Source organism: Phoca vitulina, unplaced genomic scaffold (assembly GCF_004348235.1).
Source record: "Phoca vitulina isolate PV1807 unplaced genomic scaffold, GSC_HSeal_1.0 scaffold3, whole genome shotgun sequence".
NCBI classification, from domain to species: Eukaryota; Metazoa; Chordata; class Mammalia; order Carnivora; family Phocidae; genus Phoca; species Phoca vitulina.
In genome coordinates this window covers 710,005-733,358 of record NW_022589706.1, presented here as the reverse complement: position 1 = coordinate 733,358, position 23,354 = coordinate 710,005, and the positions used below count along the sequence as shown (strand labels likewise).

Sequence of the window (23,354 nt, the reverse complement as noted above, 5' to 3'; positions counted from 1 at the left end):
CCCTATATATGCCCGTCACAGACTGAATGTCTGCAGCCCCTCACAATTCCTATGTTGAGGCCTTCATCCCTAGCAGGATGGGATTTGGGAGTGGGGCTTTGGGGAGGCAGTTGAGTTTAGATGAGGTCATGAAGGCAGGGCCCCATGATGGGATTAGTGTCCTTCTAAGGCATGGAAGAGAGAGACCAGGACCCCCACTCTCTGCCAGGTGAGGACTCAATAAGAAAGTGGCTGTCTGCAGGCCAGGAAGAAAGCTCTCAGCAGCAACAGACTGCTGGCGCCTTGATCTTGGACTTCCAGCCTCCAGAACTAGGAGAGAACCATCTGTTGTTTTAGCCCCCAGGCTATGGTGTTTTGTTCCAGAAGCCTGAGCCAACTCAGACACTGCCCCATCTTTGTAGCTGCCTGATGTCCCTGTACCCTTCTGTTAGAGTGTGAACTCCAGGGGACAGGGCTGCATCTCCAGCTCGGTGTCTGCAGCGCTCAGCACCGAGCCCACCAGATGGCACCTGTCACTGATAATATGTTAAGGCACCAGCACACATTCATCCATCTGGGGTGAAGCCTGTGCCAGAGCACAGCCACCACGGTTGACACTGATGGGACCCACAGCACGCTGGGCGCCGTTCCTAGTGCTCACTATATGTTAATCTCATTGAGTCCTTGTAACAACCCTAGGGAATACACACTCTTATTTTCCCCATTACAGAGGAGGAGATTAAGGCAAAAGAATTAAAGTAGTTTGCTGTCTCATGCAGCTCTTTGGTGGCAGAGCCAGAATCTGAGCCAGGCCAGGTCACGCCAGGGTTTGTGTCCTTAACCATCATGCATACTGCCTCTCACTGACCAAGCAGAAGAAATCTGCATTCTTGGGCCAATAGAATCAGATCATCTGGCTATAAGAGGCTGTGCAGAATGCAGACATATTGAACCCATTACTCACCAGATAGGCCAGGGCTCTAAGCGGGGGCAGGGAGTGAAACTGCGGTTTAGTCCTAAGGGGCTTCGGATGGGCTCCTTAGAGGATGGTAGTCCATCATCTTCCTAAAATAAGTGCAGAAGAGTCTGCCTTTCTGCCAAGGAGCCAAAGCTTACATCAAATTGTCAAAAGAGCCTCAAAGCCCCCCATGGCTCAGAAACACTGCTCAAGAACCAAGAGTGAAGAAAAGGGGGCCAGAGAGGGAAACCGAGGCCATCATGTGCTGAGCATTTGGGTTTTGCCCCCAGGGCCATGGAAGCCTTTGAACACTTCTGAGCAGGGCCTTCTAACACACGGACGTTTCTAATTACGACCATCCATCTTGTTGCAGCATCCCAAAGGTAAACATAACCAAACACAGAGCTCGCAACACCTAATGAGTTTCTGACAGCGCGTTCTGTCAGCACACCCGGAGCCTAGTCGTGCACCACTCACTGATCTCAAACTCTCGCTGGCCAGCCCTGACCACTGTGTGGGGAAGGCAGGCTCGAACCCACAGCTGCCAGTGTCTCCAAAGCATGAGTAGAGCACAGAGAGCACACATTTTTTCCAAGACCAGGTGAGTCCTGGCTGAGAACAGAAAATGAGGTGGGAATGTGTCCTGCAGGTTGTGACTGCTGACAGCACATTCTCCCAGAGGCCAGCCTGGCCCCCAGACTCCTTCCACACCCCATGCAGCCACCTGCCACCTTGCATGAGTGAAATTCCAAGGCCTGATTCTGGAACTCTCCTCACTGGAGTTTCATTGCTGAGGGCAGGGAGCCCGGGACCACAGCTGTCCTGTCCACCCCTCTCTCCAACAGGGAGCCCAGGGCCTGGCTCACAGAAGAAAGAACAGTCACGATCAGCATCATCGTCTTGATTATTCATAATAATGACGTCGGCTAGCATGTACTGCTAGACTCGATTCAGCACAAGGTAGAAATGTGTTATTATCCCATTCTATAGATACGGTGGTTGAGGCACAGAGAGTACCCATCAAACTCCTGAAGTCGTAAATCTGCACGGGAGCCTCAGTGAGGAGTGATTTCAGGTTTCTCTGATTCTGGGCCCCATCCCTCAGCTCTGCTGTCTCTGGTAAGCACTCCGTAGGTATAGGTTGAATGAACGGTTAGACGGATAGATAATGAGATGATAGACTGGCAGAGAGTTCCAGGCCTTTTATTGGGCAAAAGGGATCAGGGGTGAATGAGACATGGCCCCTGGACTGTGGGAACTCAGAGTCTAGCGTGGACGACAGCCTTACAGTTATAGTGATAGTAACAGCCATCACCTGCTATCACAGAGATTCGGGAGGGAGGGTGTGTGAGCACAAAGCTGAAAGAGACCAACTCTGCCCGAGGGAATCATGGATGGCTTCACAGAGGAGGCAACATTTGGCTTGTCTCAAAATATGGATATGAGCTTGCAAAGGGGTGAAGCAGAAGCGAGGCAGAGGTAATTCAGAGGAATGGAGGCCTGAACGTCGCTCAAGGGTGCAGGAGCAGCGAGAAGGTCCGGGGGTTGAAATGCGGGGTCCCTCTGAGAGTAGTGAAGGAGAGGGTTTTAAATAATCCAGAGTTGAGGGTGGGGCTGTCAATGATCGTTTCTGTTTTTCAGAGAGACTCCTCGGGCTGCAGTGTAGAGGGGGCCAGAGTAGGCAGAGGGAAACTGATGTGAGGACAGGAGCCAGGCTTTGCAGAAGGCACAGGCTCTGCTTTCCAGGGACGGGAGCTTGGTGCAATGCCGAAACCTTCCTGAGCCTCCCTCCTTCATCTGTAGAATGGGTATCAAAGCATCATGGGCTTGACAGAAGGTTCAAACCCTTCCCACGATGCTTTGGACTTAATGAGAGCCCGATTAAAGGAAGCAACTTACTATTAGTGTTATTTTTCTTTTTCACATCTGGATCCGTCAGCAGCAAAGCTGGGCCAGCAAAAGTCAGAAGTGAGGACAAAAGTTCAGGAAGAATCCACAGACTGGGTGACTAACAGCAAGTGGGCAGTAAGCCAGAGGAAGAGCAGAGGAAGACCCTGGGTTCAGGCTTGGAACAGTGGGTCTACAGGGCGGATACCGTGGGTATAGTCGGTCCCGGGTCCCTTTATCCATTATGAGGAAGTCCATCCTCTGTAGCTTTGCCCATCATGCCGCTTGGCCCCGTGATTTAGTTATGCCTTGCCCATGTTCCCATTTCACAAGAGGAGTCTAAATCTTTCATCCAAGGAGGTGCGCTCGATATGGTTCTCTCACGAGCCCTGTCTTCCAAAGCATTTCATTTCATGCTTTTTTAATTCCCTTAAATGTCTAACAGCTTAAAAGCCCGTTCACAATGGGAAAGCGGTTTTCACAGAATGATCAAACTGTGGAATGAAAATCTAGAATCTCGAGCCAAACCACAGGTTTGTCTTCCCTCCGAAATGCAAATCAAGAAAACACTAGCTGCGTTTCCACCAACTCAATACTACATGTGACTTTGAGCAGTCTCTCCCAGTTCAGGTCACAGAACTCTTCCAAACACAGTCAAGAATAAGGAAGCTTTGATGTTACTCAAAAAGGCTGTGAGATAAAACTGCAAATGTAAGTGTCGTACCACCCAGTGACGACAGAAATCAGGGCGGTTTTAAGTACAAAGAGCCATGAGGTATCTCAGGGCTGAGCTGAGGGGTTGTCCAGGGCCCTCAAGGGGCAGCAGGTAAACTGTGAGCTGGACACCACCAGCTCCTTGTGTCTCCTCTGCCCCCAATTGATACACAACCTTGACCTGCCCCTCCTGTCCTTCACCTATAATTCGGGGCCAGCCCACCCCCACGCCCATCACCTCTCACTCACACTTGCTGTGGACTTTGGGTAAATACCCAGTGCAGGTTTCCCCTGTCATTAATTTGCTGAGAAGTTTTCATCTTGGGTGGGTGTTGAATTCGACAAAATACTTGATTGGTTATACTGAAATGATCATACAGAGTTTTTTCTTTTCTCCTTTAATCTGTTAACGTGGTGAACTTTGTAAATGGATGTTTTAAAGTTAAACCAACCTTATATTCCTGGGAAAACCTCAACCTGGCTGTGCTGTACTAATTATTTTAGTAATTACTAAATTAACTAAATTAATTAATTTAGTTAGTAATGTACTAATTATTTTATGGATGGCCAAGTTATGTTAGTAATATAGTGAACATCTATGCTTACAAGAGAGGGTGAACTGTAATTGTTCTTCCTCATACGACTTACATCTGGTTTTGGTCAGGGTGAGCTGAGCTTCATAAAATAAGGAATAGTCCTTAGTTTTCTAACATCAGGAATAATTTGTAGATGAGACTGCAAAACTCTGTTGGAGCTCACCTGTAAAACTATTGGGATGCGTGCTTTTTTGTGTGTGTCAGAAGATTTCTTGACTACTGAGTCAATTTCTTTCATGGTAATAAGACTATATACAGACTTTTTCTACTTGAGTCAATCTTGATGAGTTTTCTAGAAAGTTTTCCATTTCCTTTCGGTTTTCAAATTCATCTACACGAAATTGTTCATAGAGTTTTATTTTGTAAAACTCTACTGCATGTATAGTTATGTTGCTTTTTATTATTTACTGGTCCCTCATCTCTATTTCATATGGTCACTCATGTCGGAGCTTTGTGTATTTTATTAGCCTTTTTTTTTTTTTTTTTCAGAAAATTCAACTTTTCACTTTACTGATCTTTTCTATCATGGTTTTGTTTGGTTGGTTTTTGGTAGTCTTTTTCTTATTTTATTTATGTGCTCTTCCTTCCTTCTTTCTACAGACATATTTGTCATTGTTCCCCTTTAGTTTTTTATATGATCTTAATCGTAAGCTTTTCTTCTCTAATATAAGTTTAGGGCATTAATTTTCCTTAGAGCTCAAAAACGACTTTAGCAAAATCCCACACATTTTAATATGTTGTATTTACATTATTTTTATGTTCTACATTTTAAAAAATTTCCATTATCATTTCTTTGACCAATGAATTATTCAGGAGTAAGTTTTAAAACTTTCAAAGTATGGACTTTGAGTACTAATCTTTTCATAAATGGATTCAAGCTTAATTGTTCTTTTTCAAAAAGGTGGTCAAATAATATTGTATAACTTAATTGTTTGTAACTGTTCCAATGTGTGCTGAAGAAGAATATGTATTTGTTAATTGCTGGCTGTAAAATTCTGTGGGCAGACATTAAATACAGGTTGATTGATGGGTTAATTAGTTCATCAGTATCTTTAAATGTGTCTCATCTGATCAACCACAGAAAGAGGGGTGTGCTGAAATCCCCCACTACTGTGACAGATTTATCAACTTCTCCCTGCTGTTTTGTCAAGTTTTCTTTCATTATTTTGGGTTGTTTATTACATACATGCAAGTTTAGAATCGCTCTGCTCTCCATATGAATGAAAATTTTAAAGTTATTTCAGTACTACCTTTGATTTTTAAAATGATTTCATAAATCATTATTTTATATTCTACACTGATGATCTGAGCACTTAACATCTTTAGGGATTTTAATCTGTTGGGGTTTTTGTTTGTTTGTTTCTCCTATATATATGTCATCTTGTCTTGCTCATGTGTTTGGGGACTTCTAATTTTAATTGAGAACTCATATTTGGGTGAAATTAATCTGTGAAAATCCCGAGTTGCCCAGATTGAGAATATTTTTCTCTGGAGAGGATCTGCTTTTGCTTTGGCCATGCACTGGAGTAGTCATCCATCCTAGAACCATTTTAATTTAATTTATTGCCTTGGGAGATTTCCTGACTGGAGAGCTAAAGTATTTTGGGATTCCTTCCTCGTACCAACAGAAGCCTTTGACTACAAATTCGCAGGGGAGGGACGCCTGGGTGGCTCAGTCAATTAAACGTCTGCCTTCGACTCAGGTTGTGATCCCAGGGTGCTGGGATCGAGTCCCACATCGGGCTCCCTGCTCAGTGAGGAGCCTGCTTCTTCCTCTCCCTCTGCCTGCCTCTCCCCCTGCTTGTGCTCTCTCTCTCTCTCTGACAAATAAATAAAATCTTAAAAAAAAAAAATGCCTGGGTGATAGACATTGGGGAGGGTATGTGCTATGGTGAGCGCTGTGAATTGTGTAAGACTGATGAATCACAGACCTGTACCTCTGAAACAAATAATACATTATATGCCAAAAAAAAAAAAAGAAGAAGGGGATAGCAGTAGGGGAGGAATGGGGGGGAAATCGGAGGGGGAGATGAACCATGAGAGACGATGGACTCTGAAAAACAAACTGAGGGTTCTAGAGGGGAGGGGGTGGGGGGATGGGTTAGCCTGGTGTTGGGTATTAAAGAGGGCACGTTCTGCATGGAGCTCTGGGTGTTATATGCAAACAATGAATCGTGGAACACTACATCAAGAACTAATGATGTGATGTGTGGTGATTAACATAATAAAAAAAAAATTCACCAGGGAGACTCCCCTCCCCCCTCTCCACTCCCCCCCAGCGCTCTGGAGCAGGGTCAGAAAAGGACAGATTTCCCTGTCAAAGGTGGCTCCTTTGACAGCAGGTGGCTTTCTCCTCTCACCCCTCACTGGGTGTTCTACTTCTTCAGGACACCCCCAGTCTCATCTCCTATTCCCTCAAATGAACCCCAAATCCCTGGGTTGCAGATTTCAGTCTTCACCCCAGGATCTGAGCCTCTGGATTTGCTTTCCCCGGGATATCCCTGACTTTTGGGGATTTTCCACATTCTCTTGTGAACTTGCAAAGCATTAAGATGTAGGTTTATTTTTATTTATCCAGCATCTGAATGTTTTGTGCAGAAATACCAACATTTCCACTTCTTTCTATCCTTAAAAACATTTGACATAATGCAGGGTGCAAAATGTTTATGGGAAAAACAGTTCAGGACTCTTCAGAACCTCATGTTATTTATGATTTTTAAAAAAGGAATGATGGCAACCCCCGCTGGCAAGATCAATGGGGATAGTCCATGAACATGACCTAGTGGGTTGAAGTCAGAAACAGACTGCACTCCGCTCCTGGCTTTTCTTAGCCACGTGGACTTTACAAAGAACTTGACCGGCCACCTGCCCGAATCTCAATTTCTCTACCCGAGAACTGAACATCATAGCAGGACCCACTTCACAACCCAGCTCGATAATTAAGTAATATCATGTGTGACAGAGAGCATAAAGGTAGAGCAGCAGAAGATTGCTACTTATAATCATTCGTGCTTAAAGGGGCATTTTGAGATGTGTGATTAAGAATGATTAATGCTTACCCGAGAGTGTGTCCATTCACAGCCTGTTCGTGCTTGGCTGCACGTACTTGGCACCCAGTAAGCATGGGTTCCTTTTCCTCTCTAGAGGAATTATAATAACATATGAAGTTCTAAGACCAACTCATCAAGGACCTAAGCTTAGTCCTCAAAACAGGTGATTCCGTAGCTTCCGGTTTATGACTATACCTCTCACGCCTTGACAAAAAATGCAACATGTAGGAATAATGGTAATAAGTGTAATTATAAAAATAAACAACAATCCAGTATTTCATCGCAGCTAAGGTGCTGTTAACTGAAAGCCATGCTGTTTTTACAGGTCTATGGATGACCATCCTGGTGTTGTGGATGTAAGATGTGCCCTGTCTCGGAAATGTTAAAAATGTTAAAACTCAAAAGGTTTGCTTCTTGGGGGCAATGAAATCAAGCTGGCTTGAGCTGTAAGTCACCTCCCTTAGTCCTCCCTGTGACCCTGCAGTGTAGACAGGGCAGGCGAGCACTCACTTGACAGAGAGGGAGCCAGGAGAGCCCACGAGGATGAACCCACGAACCCACAGATGTGGCGCAGGCTCCGTCCCTCTTCCTTCCCGAGCCCCGCACTCACCGGGCTGTGTGACCCCAGGATCTGCTCGCAGGCCAACTTTGTCAGGGTCTCGGACTCGCTCAGCTCCTCCAGGAGCAAGTCCTGGATGCTCAGGAGGGCGGTGTACGCCCACAGGGTCGTGGCCATCCTGGCCGCCTTCTGGAACTGCAGGGAGACAAGGGACTCCGCGAAGCGGGCCTCCTGGGCCTCCAGCTGCTGCACGCGTTCCCGAAGCAGTTCTGCGCGGACCTGGGGAGGGCAGGCCAGAAGCCAGGCAGGTAAGTCGGGGGAGGGCGGCAGGGAGAGAGGTCGGAGCAACTACACCCTGCTAGGCTTTGCTGTGGCGGTCATTCGCTCAGAACTCGGGAAGTCCTCACATACTCACAAAGAAGTGTGCTGGAAACTGCAGGGTGGCACTAAGGAGCACCCACAGGGCATCTCTGGGTTTCTGGAGTCTGGTGTTCACTCCATACTTATCACTCTCGAAGGTGCAGGCAATTGTGTGGCTACCCCGTGGGAAATCCCTCAAGGTTCCCCATCTGGAGGATGCAAGTTCAACCTTTCTAACACAGGCTCCGGTCCCAGCTGAGGCAGGCCTGGTCTGTTCCTCTGCCACCCGCACCCGCGCCCCTGGGACTCCACCCTTCCGGGCCACTCTGGCCGGCCGACTCGCCACGCTTGTGTGCCTGCTGTCAGGGCTCCCACTGTGGTTCAAATGCCCAGCATCCCCGTCTTCCTGAAGATCTACTTGTCCTTCAGGTCCCTGGTTCCAACTACTCTCTTTGAAGTGTCTTTACTGGGCACGTGTTTGTCACTCTCTTCTCTGTCCTTCCTACGTTCCACGCTCTGCTCCTGGGCTGGCCTTCACCACACTGTTGACCCTGCCAGGCCACAAGCCCCTCCAGGGAAAGGCCCCATGCCCAAGGCTCCGTAAATTCCAGAGGAGGGAATCCGTCCACTCCCCTCGGTCACATAACCAAGCAGTTCATTCTGTCATCTGTGTGTTTGCTCTAGGATCACCACCTCTTATACTTTCTCCAGAAAAGTTGCCACGTGAACAACGGGGTCTAATCTTCTCAGATGCCACCGCCTGAGCCCCTAAAGGCAGGTCCCTGTAACTGTGCACCCTCTCCCCTCACAGGGGGCTCAATAAACCACAAGCCAAAGAGCAGCCTGCTCAAGCACATACCTTGGGGAAGGCTTTCATTTAATCTTTGGAAGTGTGTGGAATTTCAATCACAAAACCAAAGGTAAAAGCAACCCAAGTGTCCATCGACAGAGGACAGACACAGTGTGGTCTATCCAGACAAGGGAACATTACGCAGCCTTCCAACAGGGGAGCTTCTGACACCTGCTGCCATATGGACGAACCTAGAGGACACGACGCTCTAAGTGAAATAAGCCGGTCACAGAAGGACAGACACTGCCGGAATCCACTTACGTAAGGTACCTAGCACAGTCAGATGCACAGACAGCAAGCAGACGGTGGGTGCCGGGGGCTGGGGGCCGCAGACGTGGGGAGTGAGTGTTTCATGCGGACAGAGCTTCGGTTTCGGAAGATGAAAGTTCTGGAGATGCGGTGGGGGTGGTTGCCTCACAGCGTGAATGTTCTTCACGCCACCGTACCATACACAAAAAGCAGTGAAGACAGTAAATGTCACCTTATATATATTTTACCCCAATAAAAAATATTGAAAAAGTTTGTAGAATTTTGTTTTCTGCCATGTAACCTATTTTTATTTTTTTAAGACTTTATTTATTCATTTGAGACAGAAAGACAGAGAGAGAGAGAGAGCACGCACAAGGAAGGGCAGAGGGAGAAGCAGGCTCCCTGCTGAGCAAGGAGTCCGATGCAGGACTCAATCCCAGGACCCCAGGATCATGACCTGAGCCAAAGGCAGACGCTTAACCGACTGAGCTACCCAGGCGCCCCATGTAACCTATTTTTAATCCTATGTTTATCGTCAGAGGTTTGGAAGGGGCTGATACATGGAAGAATATTTACACGAAGTGGAGCCTGGCAGAGGACGACGACCCTGTGTCTCCCAAGGCGGCACGGCCTTCCTGTGCCCGTCTGTGTGTCCCTCGGAGAGATGCAAGTCCCAATTTGAAAAGCTCAGATTTCGTCTCTACAACCTGACCTTCAGGAAAAACTCCGGTGGGGGGAAGAGGGAAGAAGTGCCCCAAAGAAACACACAGATGGCTTGTCAGCTGGGGAAGAAAATTCTGTCGGGAGGGGGTGCTACAAGCACTTTTTGGAGAGGGAGTGCCTTCAACAAGCTTCAGAGAACGCAGAAGAGCGCCAAATGGCATGTAGGGTCCGCAAAGTCACATGGTAGGGGTACGTGCATATTCGGTTCATGGAAAAGCCCACAGACATCAGGGGCCAGAGGCAACAATGCAGAGAGCTTTGGCAGAGGTCAGCTGCTTTGGGAGATGGAGGCTCATTCCCCTGCTTGAACAGGAACAAGAAGCCTTGTTCTCAAAAGGATGCTATTAGACCCCAATCTTTCCCTAGCTTGGAGAACCAGGTGACAGCCCCCTGCCCACTGATGGTTTCCATGGTAACTGCGGATCACATCTGGGCCTCCCGGGTGGGCCTTGTGGAAGGGCGGGCAGCCATCCTCAGTCTGAGGCATCCACACCGCTCCAACGGTGGCCTCACATCCTTCCAAAACTGGGCAAAGCCTTGTGGGACCCCAAGAGCGGTGTCTGATGGCCCCCTCACGGGGATGTGGGGACGCAAGTCTCTAAAGCGCTTCCCAGATCCTAGCAGTCTTCCTGCAAATACCCTTTGCCCACAGCTGCTTTCTCACCCCAAGGTTACAAAGTATATTTATGCTTCATTCATCAATCCAAAAAATAATTAATGAGCACCAAATATGTATAATATACAGGAATGTGTGATGCACCGAGGGGATGGGGCGGGGGTAGAGAAGAGGCGAAGATGCTTGAGACATGGATCTGACCCTGAAGGAGTTCATCACTGAGGACCGAAGTAGGCTCTGACTCTGTCATGTACTAGCTCGTGACCTTGGGCAAGTTCACTGAGCTGCCTATGACTATATTTTGTCATCTGTAAAATGGGAATAATACCTCCTAACACACAGGATTTTACAAAAAGCTTTACTGAGGTATAATTAATTGCCATACAAAACCTGTACGTATTTGAAAGCTACCAACTGGTAAGTTGTAACATCTTTGCACACCCTAAGGCAACAGGAAGGGCCATGGCAAACCTAGGGAAAGTCCCTCAAGAGGAAGAACACAAGTGACAGGCAGGTGGCCAAGAAAGGGATGAGCGGGCCCCTTATCATGCATCTGCCATGAGCTCAGATTTCCACGTCACTTCCAGGGGGTCTCCATCCTCCCCACCGCTGGATGGGTGGTGGCCCAGATACCCTGTAAAGCTGAGGCCCCTTCAGGGGTGCGGGGCAGAGCGAGGTGGCCATAAGGGGATCTCGAGTTTCATTTCTGCAAATTCACACCTAAAACGTGGGGGGGCAAGCATAAAGCCTTTCCTATGTACTGTAAGAATCATGTGGACAGTGAAATTAAGATAGGAAAATTTCTCCAAAATCCTTTCCTCTTCTTATTTGTAAAGTTTAATTTGTTAATTCCAGCACAGTAAGAATGTGCCTCTAGCAAGGGCTTCCATTCTTGTCTAAAAAGAGCCCTGGGAAAGGGTACAGATTTGCATTTCTGTGACAGGCTTCGTTAAATATTCAAGCTATCTAAAGTAATAAAAATTCATTTTCAAAATAATATGCTGCTAAATACTCTTCTTTTAAATGGGAAGTTTCCAACCACTGCCTTACTCCTCTCTGACTCGCTTCCCAGTGCATTTCAAAAAATGTAGTTTCTTCTAGGTTCGGTGACGTCCTTTAAATGCAAATTAAAATCAACCCCCGTCAGCCAGCAGAGAATTACTGGCACTGAAGGAGTTCAAGACACCACAGCCTCCCTGCCCAGGTTTGGGAACAAACAGAAGCATGGGTGAGCCAGACAGAGGCCAAACGTCAGCTTTAACAGTGATGAGATCTACACTGGAGAACGCAGCCCAGGTGGGGTGGAGGGGGTGTCCAGATGAATACACACTCCCCCAGGCTGCCAACTGCAGCCCATGGTGGACAGAGAATAGGGGCCTCCTGCAGGCTGCCTGGCTTTGGAGGAGAGCTGAGGGAGCCGCACTGAGCATGCCCAGTGCCCTCTTTAATCCCACCGGTCAGATAACACCCTCCTCAGAAAAAAGTAAGCAAGGCATGGAGAGGGGCCAGGAGATCGCTAGCCAAGTCGCACGTGGAGAGAGAGTGGTCACATCAAGAATCTCAGTCCAAAGGCTGGGAGGAGTGGACTGATGAAATGCTCTTTACTAGGAGCATGCCCTTGTATCCTCGTGGCTGGCCCCAGGACACTCAGATCAGTTTTACCCATGCTTTGCAGGATAGGTTCAAAATTGAAGGCTCACGTGTATATATTTTTAAGAAATTTGAAGGGTGCTGTAATAATAGGCAAAATAGGCCTGTCTCATACTTATAGAAAAACTCATTTGGTTTATCTTTTCAATAAACTAGAATATTATAAAAAAAAAATTTTTTTTGAAGGTTCTCTCCTCCATCTTGCATCAGGAAGTGAGTAGACTCAATAAATGGGTGTTAATATTTACTAAATGAAATACCACACTGCTAAATAAACATTATTAGTGCTTACATTTAGAGATAGGAAAACTGATTTCTATGACAGGAAAGATACTACCACCCACCCCATCAGCTAGATAATCAAAGTGCAAAAATCTCAAACAAGTCAAGGGTACTGCCTTAAACTAGTCAGCATAGTTTTGTTTGTTTGGTTTATGGTTGATCTGTTATCTCTTACCCATAATCTTGCCATTTAACTAGCTGTGTGACCTCAACAGGTTGCTTAACCTCTCTGAGTCTCAGTTTTGACTGTGGAAAAGATACAATAAAAGGACAGGGGATAATGCCCACTATAGTTTCTGATACCTAATGAGACCCTAATAAATAGTAACTGCCGTATTATACCATTATTATTTTTTATTATAATTATTATAATTAAATAGAGTCTCTGGGGATGCAGGAAAAATATGAAAATAATGGTTTGTAATATTGGGGGTTTTCTTTCCTCCTTTAAAAAAGTTTCTTCACTTTTAATTATAAAAATACATGCACAGGGCGCCTGGGTGGTTCAGTAGGGTTAAGAGTCCAACTCGATTTCAGCTCAGGTCATGATCTCAGGGTCCTGGGATCGAGACCCATGTTGCGCTCTGCATTAAGTGGGGAGACTGCTTCTCCCTCTGCATCCCCCCCCAGCTCTCATGTTCTCTCTCTCTGAAAAGAAATACATGCACAACATAGAAAAATATTGACAATAGAGCTTCCTGACAAAAGATGGTAGATTTGTAACGTGCATCTGCTCTTTTCTTTAAGGCAGAATGGAAAGGTGGGAAAAAATGAGAAAACAGACAATAGCCACAAAATTTTGAAAGCTGGAAAAGAGATGACTGAGTAGCAAAGGACTCAACAGATCCCCCAAAACTGAATTCTAAGCCAGAAATGGGGTTGGCAAAGAAGCAACACAATTTGTGCTGTGGGTTCCCGCTAAGCATCACAGAATGCAGGCACCACTGGAACTTGGAGGTAAAAGCTGAAGGTAAACAAGAGGAGAGGTGGAGCCTCTAGGATTTTTGCCACCCAACTCCCCCCAGTGACAACTGAAGATTTAATCTCCAAAAGAGTCTCTGAACTTGGAGAAACCAGGCTCCATATAAAACAGAGGACTCAAGTGACACTTCACATCCAGACTTCTAAAATCTCAGTTTTCTTCCTCTATTTGGTTCCTCAAATGTGGGCAGCCAGTTCTTTACCATATAGGTAGGAGAATGGTCTTATCTGGGGACTCCAACCAGCCTTAAAGAAAGATCCTAACATTGGGGTTCCCCAAGTAAATGGTCTAGCCCAGTCACATCAGGGTGAAGGTCACAGTCCACAGGCCCTGCTTATAGGCTCAGAGCTTCTAAGGAGCTTTTGAGTACTTTACTCTTAAATATGAGCAGACCAAGGATGACCACACACTAGGGAAAGCCTCTAATGAATATAGAGGTAACAACAAATATGCAGAATTAAAAAAAAAAAAAACACTTTAAAAAACAATGTTCTCAGAGTTACAAAAAATAAAAGAAAATAATTTCCATAAGAAGAGAGCATTCAGAGAGGAAAAGAAGCTCTTCATAAATTAATAAATAAAACATAAATGAAAAATTCAATTAAAAGTTTGGAAGATAAAACTTAAGATACTCCCCAGAAAGTAAAACAAAACAAAACAGAACAAAAAACAAAGAGAAGGAAAATAATGAAAAAAAGAAAGCTAATAGATAAGAGGTCTAACATTTGAATAATTAGAGATCCAGAAAAAGAGATTAGAGAAAAGAAGGGGAGTTCATAATCAATATAACTTAAGAAAAATTCCAAAACTGGTCAAACTACCCATCAACGATAGGAGCAGAATGAAAACATTTTCAGTCTTACAAAATTTCAAAATATTTAAATCTCCGACGTGCCCTTTCCTAAGAAACTAAGATGTGTTTCATTAAAAAAAGGAACAAATCAGGAAAGAGAAGGATGAAGGAATTTTATAGCATGACCCCAAGATGGCAGCTGTACATAAGGTATAAATAACAACATCCAGATTGGGACACAGCAGATGTACAGAGAGAACTCCTAAAGATTATGAAATTAATAGAAGGCATGACTTGTGTGGTGGTCCTGACAGGATATTTGGTCAACTGTCAAAAAGTGTATTGAATTGGGCGCCTGGGTGGCTCAGTCGTTAAGCATCTGCCTTCGGCTCAGGTCATGATCCCAGGGTCCTGGGATCGAGTCCCACATCGGGCTCCCTGCTCAGTGGGAAGCCTGCTTCTCCCTCTCCCACTCCCCCTGCTTGTGTTCCTGCTCTCACTGTCTCTCTGTCAAATAAATAAATAAAATCTTTAAAAAAAAAAAAAGTGTATTGAATTAGTGATAAGTACATAGAAAAGTAACCAAAAAGAAACCAAAGGGCAGCATTAACTCCAGGAAAAAACAAAAAGTTATACAGAAAAGAAAAACAAATCTCAGTTTTATATGACTCAGATGTGAATAATATTTAAATAATCATAGTAATAGAAATCTCTAATATACATCTAATATATTGAGGAAAACAGAAAACCCTCATGTGTGTTGCAGGTTGAAAGAAGAAAGACAGCTAAATCGTATTTCCATAAAGAAAGGTGAATAAATAATACCCAAAGTAAAGAAATCAAGGAATAGCAAGACAAGCATGTTATTTGGTAATATGGAGGTAAATGCCAAAAGATCTAGCTAAAAAATTAGAAGTCATTGCCTCTGGGGATTTGAAAATGTATATATGAATGGTTATAGGAGTTGCTCTTTTTTAGCACAAACCTTGTAGAATTATTTGACTCTAAAAGAATGCATGCATAAGTTTTATAAAAATGAAGAGAAAACTTTTAAAAATGGACAATGTAACAAAAAGTTACTACACTCAAACCATTAAAAGAATTGTGGTAACCTTTTGGTGTGTGAAAGGTAGAAGTAGGACAGATTAGAAAGGTAAGGCCTTGAATGCCACACTCAGGAATCTGCAATCTGTTTGGGGATGGTGGGAAGCTATGAAACTTCCCTTAGAACAAAGCTTCAGGAGATGACTTTGACAGATACTGCCTCAAGGGATAAAACAGGGCAAGAGCAGACATAAAGGGAACCATGTGGAGGCTTTCCCAGTCTTTGTGGATGGATAGATTTTCTCTCCCCTTCCTAAAATGCCTTCCCTGTCGATGCACCTTCTCTTCTAAGCTTTAGAAGAACCTGTGCCATCAGTATTTTCTCTTGTCAGGTCGTCGGAAAATGAGCACATTATTCTCATGCTTAAACTCTAGTCACTTCTGAAACGACAGAGTGTGGAGAGCTGTTCCTGACAGCAGTGCCAGCCACCTCTGCATAATTGCTGCGGCAGCTGCAGGAACACAATAGGATGCACGGTCGATTGCAGTGCAGGAGTTCCACTCCGGAATGAAGGGAGTGCTAATGAACTGTGTATGCACGGCATGTCATGAAACCTGGAAACAGAGAATGAATAATGAATGGGTGAAGGGATATAGTGGCAGACATGCCACCCAGACAGAGGACAACATCATTAAAATAACACCAGAAATGACGGGTGAGCAGGAAATATGATCATGTCATTTTCACATTCATATTTAAATGTTCCTAAAGAATATTTATGAGAAACTTATATATACTGTGTGCAAAAACAACAGCAGAGCACATCAAAGATTAGCTGAAACATTCCCTTCATTTCTGGATCCATCAACTCAGATCTGCTAATGTGACACAGGGATGGGGATCTAGAGGCCTGTGCTTTACTAAAGCTCCACTCACCCACCTGCCAGCAATGTAACCTTGGACAAGTCCCTCCACCTTTCTGAGTGTCAATTTTCTCATCTGTGAAACAGAAATAGTCATTATTGCTCCACATGTCTCACTACAGAGTGGAGAAGGATATATGAATAGGATCTAAGATCATTTGAAATATCAAGGGATTGAAAAGAACCTAAATGTCCATTAATTGAGGGCTGGCTACATCATTTAAGGGTCACACATACCATGAAATGTCATGCTGCTGTAAAAAGCCACGAGGAAACTCTTATGTATGATATGGAAGGTCTTCAAGTTTCAGTGTTAGGTAAAAAGCAGAGATAGGTGAGACAGAGAGAGAGAGCGCAGATGTAGACAGACAGATAGAACTATTTCTACTAGCTGGAAAATAAAAAAATGAGTCTCATAATTTGTGCTGTGTATTTGTGCTTTGTGGATTGGCCTAGGCACTGGAGCAAGAGGAAGAGATACATTCCCAGTCCCGGTCAAGGCATTCAGCAGGTAAGACCCTGGCCAGGCACCATTTTGAGTGGCAGCCCTCCAGTCCTACAGATCTGATCAACTGTCCCAAGCTGGTGAGAGTCATCTGGAGGTCAGGGAAGAAGCCCGAATGTCCCTTCCTCAATCAGGCACCCACCTCTGAGCAGCCCTCCTTGGCTGCCCTCCAGGAGAGAATAGTGGGGACTGACATAACTGACCCTTGTAGGGCGACTCTGGCCACCAAGCCTACATTGGACCCTTTGCCTTGTTGAAGTGTCTAGTCCCAGGGCCCTTCAGTTCACAGAAATCAAGCCATTTCTTAGTGGTGGTGGGGACTGCAACCTTAGCTTCTATCTCAGCAGACTAAGACAAGGCCCACATCCCCTACAGCCAAAGAGAGCAGAGCTCAGGAAAGGAAGAGTGGCCAATAGAGACCTCCTTACAGAACTAAAAATGAATATATCCCCCCAAATATTCTCTACAAAGTGCCTAAATCTTACCAATTTTGCCTCAAAGGCTGAGCACCTTAGTACAGCCTCCAGGCCTCCCATACCCTAGCTCCTACCTGCCTCTGAGGCCTCCCTTCTCCATACCTAACAGAAAACAACCTTTCTGAGGACAAATCAAATATCTTTCAAAACAGAACTGATATAAAATCAAAGGTAAGCCACAATAAATTCCCAAGCATTATTATCATATATACTTTATTCTCTGACTAAAAATAGAGCAAAGTTACAAATCAGTAACCAAAAAATTTTTTTAAAAAGGATAGGTTAAAATTCAAAATCAATGACAAAAGGATAGGTAAAAAATCTCTACTTCTGCCCATGATGGAAGAGCTGGGAGCAGACTTACTCTCCCTCCACCAGAAAACCAGGTAAAGTACAAGATGCAATAGTTTCCAGATACTGGACAAGAGGCAGCGCAGGACTGGGCTACCTGAGAAAGGAAATAGACAAGGTGACCCCACAGCCACCCTAGCTTGCTGCTTGGATGCAGTTCCTAGGATGCAACATTGGATGAGGACCCGGGGGAAGCCCAGCAGGTGCACCAGGTTAAGAAAAAAAATCAGAGTTTGGGAGGCCACTGTGTCTAGAATTTGTGGGGCAGGGTACCAAAGAGGAGGGAGCTGCAGAGAGAGAGAGAGAGAACGCACTCCAAAGACCTACAGGGGTGTCCTCAAGTCTTTGGCTAAGTGCTGGGCATGCTTGGATAAAAAAACTACATCACACGAGAAAAAGAACCCAAAAATCTCAGGCAGAGCAATTGCCGGAGATCTCACACTGCTGGGAAGAGTCAGTGTTCCCATTAGGCAGAGTGAAAAAAGCACACAGGCATCAGGGAGAGTCCTCAGAAGGGTACTGCCTCAGTGATGGGGATGGATACATTAGCCCTCAACTAAAGGCAGCTCTCGATCCCGCCTAACAAAACTTACAAGCATGTCTTGAAAGGGTAAAACTAATCCCAAACAACTCAAATACATGTCAAAATTCCAACACGATTAAAGAAAATGCAACAAAACCTGGGACCCAGCATGTAAAACCTACAACGCCTACCATCCGATCGAAAATTACCATGCACACAAAGAAGCCAGAAAATAGGATCCACAATCCAGAGCACAATCTGTCAGTGGAAGTGAGGGAGATGATGGAACCAGCAGATAAGGACGTGGAAACAGTGATAAGAAAAAGAAATGAGGTAGCAGCTTGGAAGGGAGGAGACTAAACTACAATTATTTGTGGACATGATGACTGATGACCCAGAAAATCACGAGAACCGGTAGATGAATCCTCACAACAGCCCTAAAAGGCGGGTGCTTCTATTATCCACATTTGAAGGATGAGGACACCAGGGCACAGAACAGTTAAGAAGTTCACGTCACACGGCTGACAAGTGGCCCATCTAGGACTTGGACCCAGATGTCTGGCCCCAGACACAGAATAAGGCAGTCTGAAAAGACTTATAAATAAAAACTGGTAACATTTCTTTACACCAGTATTAAGTCAAGAATATAATCGAAAATAGGTTACCATTCACAGCTGCAAGCAAACCTATAATGTATCTAGAAATCACCACAAAGAAAGACCTTATGTATAAGGTGACCATATGGTTTATCACCAAGTTAAGAGGGAAAAGGAGGGCCGTTGGAACCGTCCCAAACAAATTGAGATCTATGGCCACCCTACTTATGGAAACAAGTGTTCCAAATAAAAAAGAAACATTCCACCTTTTGGGGGATGGAATGATAATTCTCAAATTAGTCTATAAATTTCAAGTAGTCACAACAGAAATTTAATTATGAACTTGATTAACTTATTCTAAAATGAACATGCCCTCCAGACTCTTCCAGGTTTAAAATGACGCACCTGTGAGCTTACAGCGAGCTCATCAGAAGGCCTGGCTGTCCCTGGCTGAGTGTCCCATTTCTGATCACAGGCACACCCCAGCCCCTCAGGCAGCTGCCAGGGACCAGAGCAGAGTCCTCACTCCATTAGCCTCTCAGCTATGCAGAAAAAGAGGTCAGGCAGGAAGCCCACCCTTGTCTGTCTGTCTGTCTCTCTGAATCAGTCACATGATTCTTTGTGAATCAGTCACACAGCCACTCTTGCAAGGTGGAGTGCAGATCAGCCCAGTGGATTTTCTATCTGAAAGCAGGATGCGAACCTCCAAATGGCTGATGCACAAAGTGGCCGCTCATCTGAAACTGTGAACATCTCAAGAGCAGAAACCGAGACCGGGACTGGCCCAGAGAAGGCAGTCCAAAGAACATTCCCTAAAGGAGGAAGTGGAAGGAGACAGAAGGACAGGAGCAGGACAAGAAGGGCAAGGGAAGAAGTCAAAGAAAGGTGAGGGGACGCGGGACGGGCATGGGAGAGACACCTCGGGAGGCTGAGCCTTCACACAGTCTGAGCTTGCTGGGTCACAGCACCGTGATGGAAGGGCGTGGGTGACGGAGGCAGATGTGCCTTGTTCCATCCCCGGCCCTAGTGCGTACTGAGTGTGACCCTGGGCAATTCTCCCAACCTCTTCTGATGGCAGAGTCCAGATGAGGCACATATCAACCTGGAGTGGAGGGTTGCAGGGATCACGGACGTGGATTCTCATAAAGAAAGGAGACACCTAGCAGGTGCCTCCAGCATGCTTAGCAGCCCCAGCAGTGAAGCCAGAGTCCCTTTTGGGGCACCACACTGCCAGCCAGACAGAGGCTTTGCCATGGCTCTCTGACCCAGGCCCTCACTCCAGCTACATGAGCCCTGAGGCACTTCCCCATCCCGGAACATGGTCACACTACTCTCAGCTGCTGGCATGCAAACCTGGGGCTGTCATTTCCCTCTACAATTACCCTGGAAATGAAAAATCTGAACGATTGCATTTTGAATGCTAAGACAACGCAATCGATCAATTTCGGGAGGAACGTCAAAGCCGTTGAGTTGAGAGTGCGTATTCTATTGGCACTTGCCACAGTGAGAGAGCCAATTGTGAGGATGGCCTGTCATTAAAAGGTTACAGCTGACAAATGCCTCTTGTCTGCCTTCCTCTGGGTTCTGGCGCTCACGTGGAGCTGCTCCATCCTTGGACAAAACTAGCACTGCAGCCCATTGAAAGCTAAAAGTGCCTTCCTGTCTGCTCCTCACAAAAACCCTGTCACTAGTGGGTTATCAATGTCAAAATCCTCATCTTATCGATGTGGGAGCCAACGCGTGTTTGTCCCACACTGCGTGACCATGAGAGATGACCACACGCGATGAGAACATTCCCTGTCAATCCCGACTAGGGCATGTGACGTAGAGGCAGCCTGACACAGGGAGCAGAGGGAGACCTTCAGGTTCAGGCGCTGGAGCCACCGCAGCCTAGCGTACCTATGACACATAAGCCATACATGTATGAACATCAAGTATTAAGCAAGGTACCTGGACTCACAGGCACTCAAAAGCAAACAAAATAAACGAGCGTTCAGCATCAGGGAAATCCAAATCAAAACCTCAATGAGATACCACCTCACACCAGTCAGAATGGCTAAAATTAACAAGTCAGGAAATGACAGATGTTGGCGGGGATGCAGAGAAAGGGGAACCCTCCTATGCTGTTGGTGGGAATGCAAGCTGGTGCAGCCACTCTGGAAAACAGTGTGGAGGTCCCTCAAAAAGTTGAAAATAGAGCTACCGTACGATCCAGCAATTGCACTACTGGGTATTTACACCAAAGATACAAATGTAGGGATCCGAAGGGGTACGTGCACCCCGATGTTTATAGCAGCAATGTCCACAACAGCCAAACTGTGGAAAGAGCCAAGATGTCCATTGACAGATGAATGGATAAAGAAGAGGTGGTGTATATATACAATGGAATATTATGCAGCCATCAAAAGGAATGAGATCTTGCCATTTGCAATGACGTGGATGGAACTGGAGGGTATTATGCTGAGCGAAATAAGTCAAACAGAGAAAGACATGTATCATATGACCTCACTGATATGAGGAATTCTTAATCTCAGGAAACAAACTGAGGGTTGCTGGAGTGGGGGGTGGGGTGGGAGGGATGGGGTGACTGGGTGATGGACACTGGGGAGGGTATGTGCTCTGGTAAGCGCTGTGAATTGTGCAAGACTGTTGAATCTCAGATCTGTACCTCTGAAACAAATAATGCAATATATGTTAAGAAAAAAAAAGAAGAAGATAGCAGGAGGGGAAGAATGAAGGAGGGGAAATCGGAGGGGGAGACGAACCATGAGAGATGATGGACTCTGAAAAACAAACTGGGGGTTCTAGAGGGGAGGGGGGTGGGAGGATGGGTTAGCCTGGTGATGGGTATTGAGGAGGGCACGTTCTGCATGGAGCACTGGGTGTTATGCACAAACAATGAATCATGGAGTACTACATCAAAAACTAATGATGTAATGTATGGTGATTAACATAACATAATAAAATAAATAAATAAACGAGCATTATTCTTAATAAAGTGCTGTTACATCTTAAGAGGGGAGTGAAGGTCTTAAATCAGTGCAAAGGACAACAATGAAATGTACATCACCCCTAACCATGCCAGTGCGTTCTCGGGAGCTGGGCGGAGGGCTGGCCTTCCACCCACAGTGAAGGGTCTGGCTCCTGCTTGGGACAAACGCACGCCTCACAGGGAAACAACAGAGGTGAGCTCAGCGCAGGGCAGACTGCTGAGTCTGGCTCAGGAAACCATGGGGACAGGATGTCATCTCTCACCGCTCGCTGTCACACAGGCATTCATCCTGTCCCTCTCCTCCATGGATGGGCCCAGCAAGATTCAGCTGGCCTTCCCAGCCTGCCGTGTGAGCCCCTTCCACCACAGTCTGCTGTTCCTCCCTCGGGACACCCTGCACTCCAGCAAAGCAGCCTTTCCACGGGGCTGCCGATTCTCTGGGCTCCCCCTGAGCCTGCACCGTGTCCCTGGCTGTGGCTCGGGCCACCCATTCTCTCCACCAACACAAATCCCAACTTTTCCTTCTCCAGCAACATCCACTTAGAGTCGAGGGGTTTGGCTCACAGACCGGCAGGTGTGGGAGGAAATGCCGTACCCGGCCCCCAGGCGGGTATTTCCTCTGCAGCTCGGGCCCCTCTGTACTCCTCTCCTCTGCTGCTCCTTGGTGAACCTCGACCATAGCACATGGCCTGGGTCAGGCCCAGCTCTGCTTGGGAGCTACACTTCTTTGCCTCCTCCAGGGAGGCCTCCTCCAGGGAGGCCGCCCCCAGGAGCCCCAGGGAAGGCCATGATCAGGTGGCTGAGTGTTTCATCCTGGGGCCGCTCAGCAAGCCCATCTGGCTCTCATGCTAATTTCTATCTTTGGTGCTAGCCTTTAGCAATGGGAAAGAGGAGATGTTCGCCTCCACCCGCCCTGTCTCTGTCTTCCTTCTCGGTTTTACATATAACACAGATAGGGGGAGGGGGTGCCCCTTTCTGTACCCCTGAGTCATCCCAGCCTGGACCTCGCCCTGCATAGGCTCTACGGCTCCTGGCCACGTGATGCTTTTGTGTTCTGAGAAATACACCTGCGTTAAACGAGCACAACACTAGGGCAAGGACAGGGCCAGGAGGTAGGAAGGAGACGGCAGCTCTGAAAGCTTGATATGCCCGTGCAGGGAGCACACTCCTCTGGGGAACCTCCCCTTTCCTGAGTGCTAGGGGACACGGCAGGCACCCAGAGGTAACACGGTGTCACCTCTTCAGAGCGACCTGCCCCGACTCTGCTGCCTACAGTCCGTCTCACTCCCCTCACCCCTGTTCCGTGACTGTCACATCATCTCGTTCATTTCCTAAAGGCGCTGATCACTGTCGATGAGTGCTTTCTGTCCGTCTCCCCCAGCCATAACGTGCGCCCCATGAGAGCGGGGCCAGGACGGTCTGTCACCGCTGCAGTCCCAGAGATCGTGGACACCGTGCCTGCCACACTGCCGCCTGCTCAGAATCCCAGTGTGGTGAATGCGCGGTGTGGGGCGTGTTAGGATAAGAAAGGAGGACAGGGCGGAGGAATGAGCGGGAAGAACTGGGTGATCCGGCAAGGCTTCTGGGCAGAGGGAACACATGAGGACAGAGGCAATTCCGCAGGACAGCCAAGGACACGGTTCATTCATCCAGGTAAGGGAAGGCGGCAAGGACCGTCCGGGGGGAGGGAAGAAC

General features: G+C 46.5%; 1 protein-coding gene across 1 annotated transcript in view; it reads right to left on the bottom strand.

Moving 5' to 3' along the window:
* The window catches only part of EVC2 (EvC ciliary complex subunit 2), a 125,923-nt gene that overhangs the window by 10,664 nt on the left and 91,905 nt on the right, over nt 1–23,354 (bottom strand). Inside the window, exon 17 of the mRNA XM_032399086.1 lies at nt 7,795–8,022. Coding sequence (XP_032254977.1) covers nt 7,795–8,022 — 228 coding nt within the window. The remainder of the gene's footprint in view (nt 1–7,794; nt 8,023–23,354) is intronic.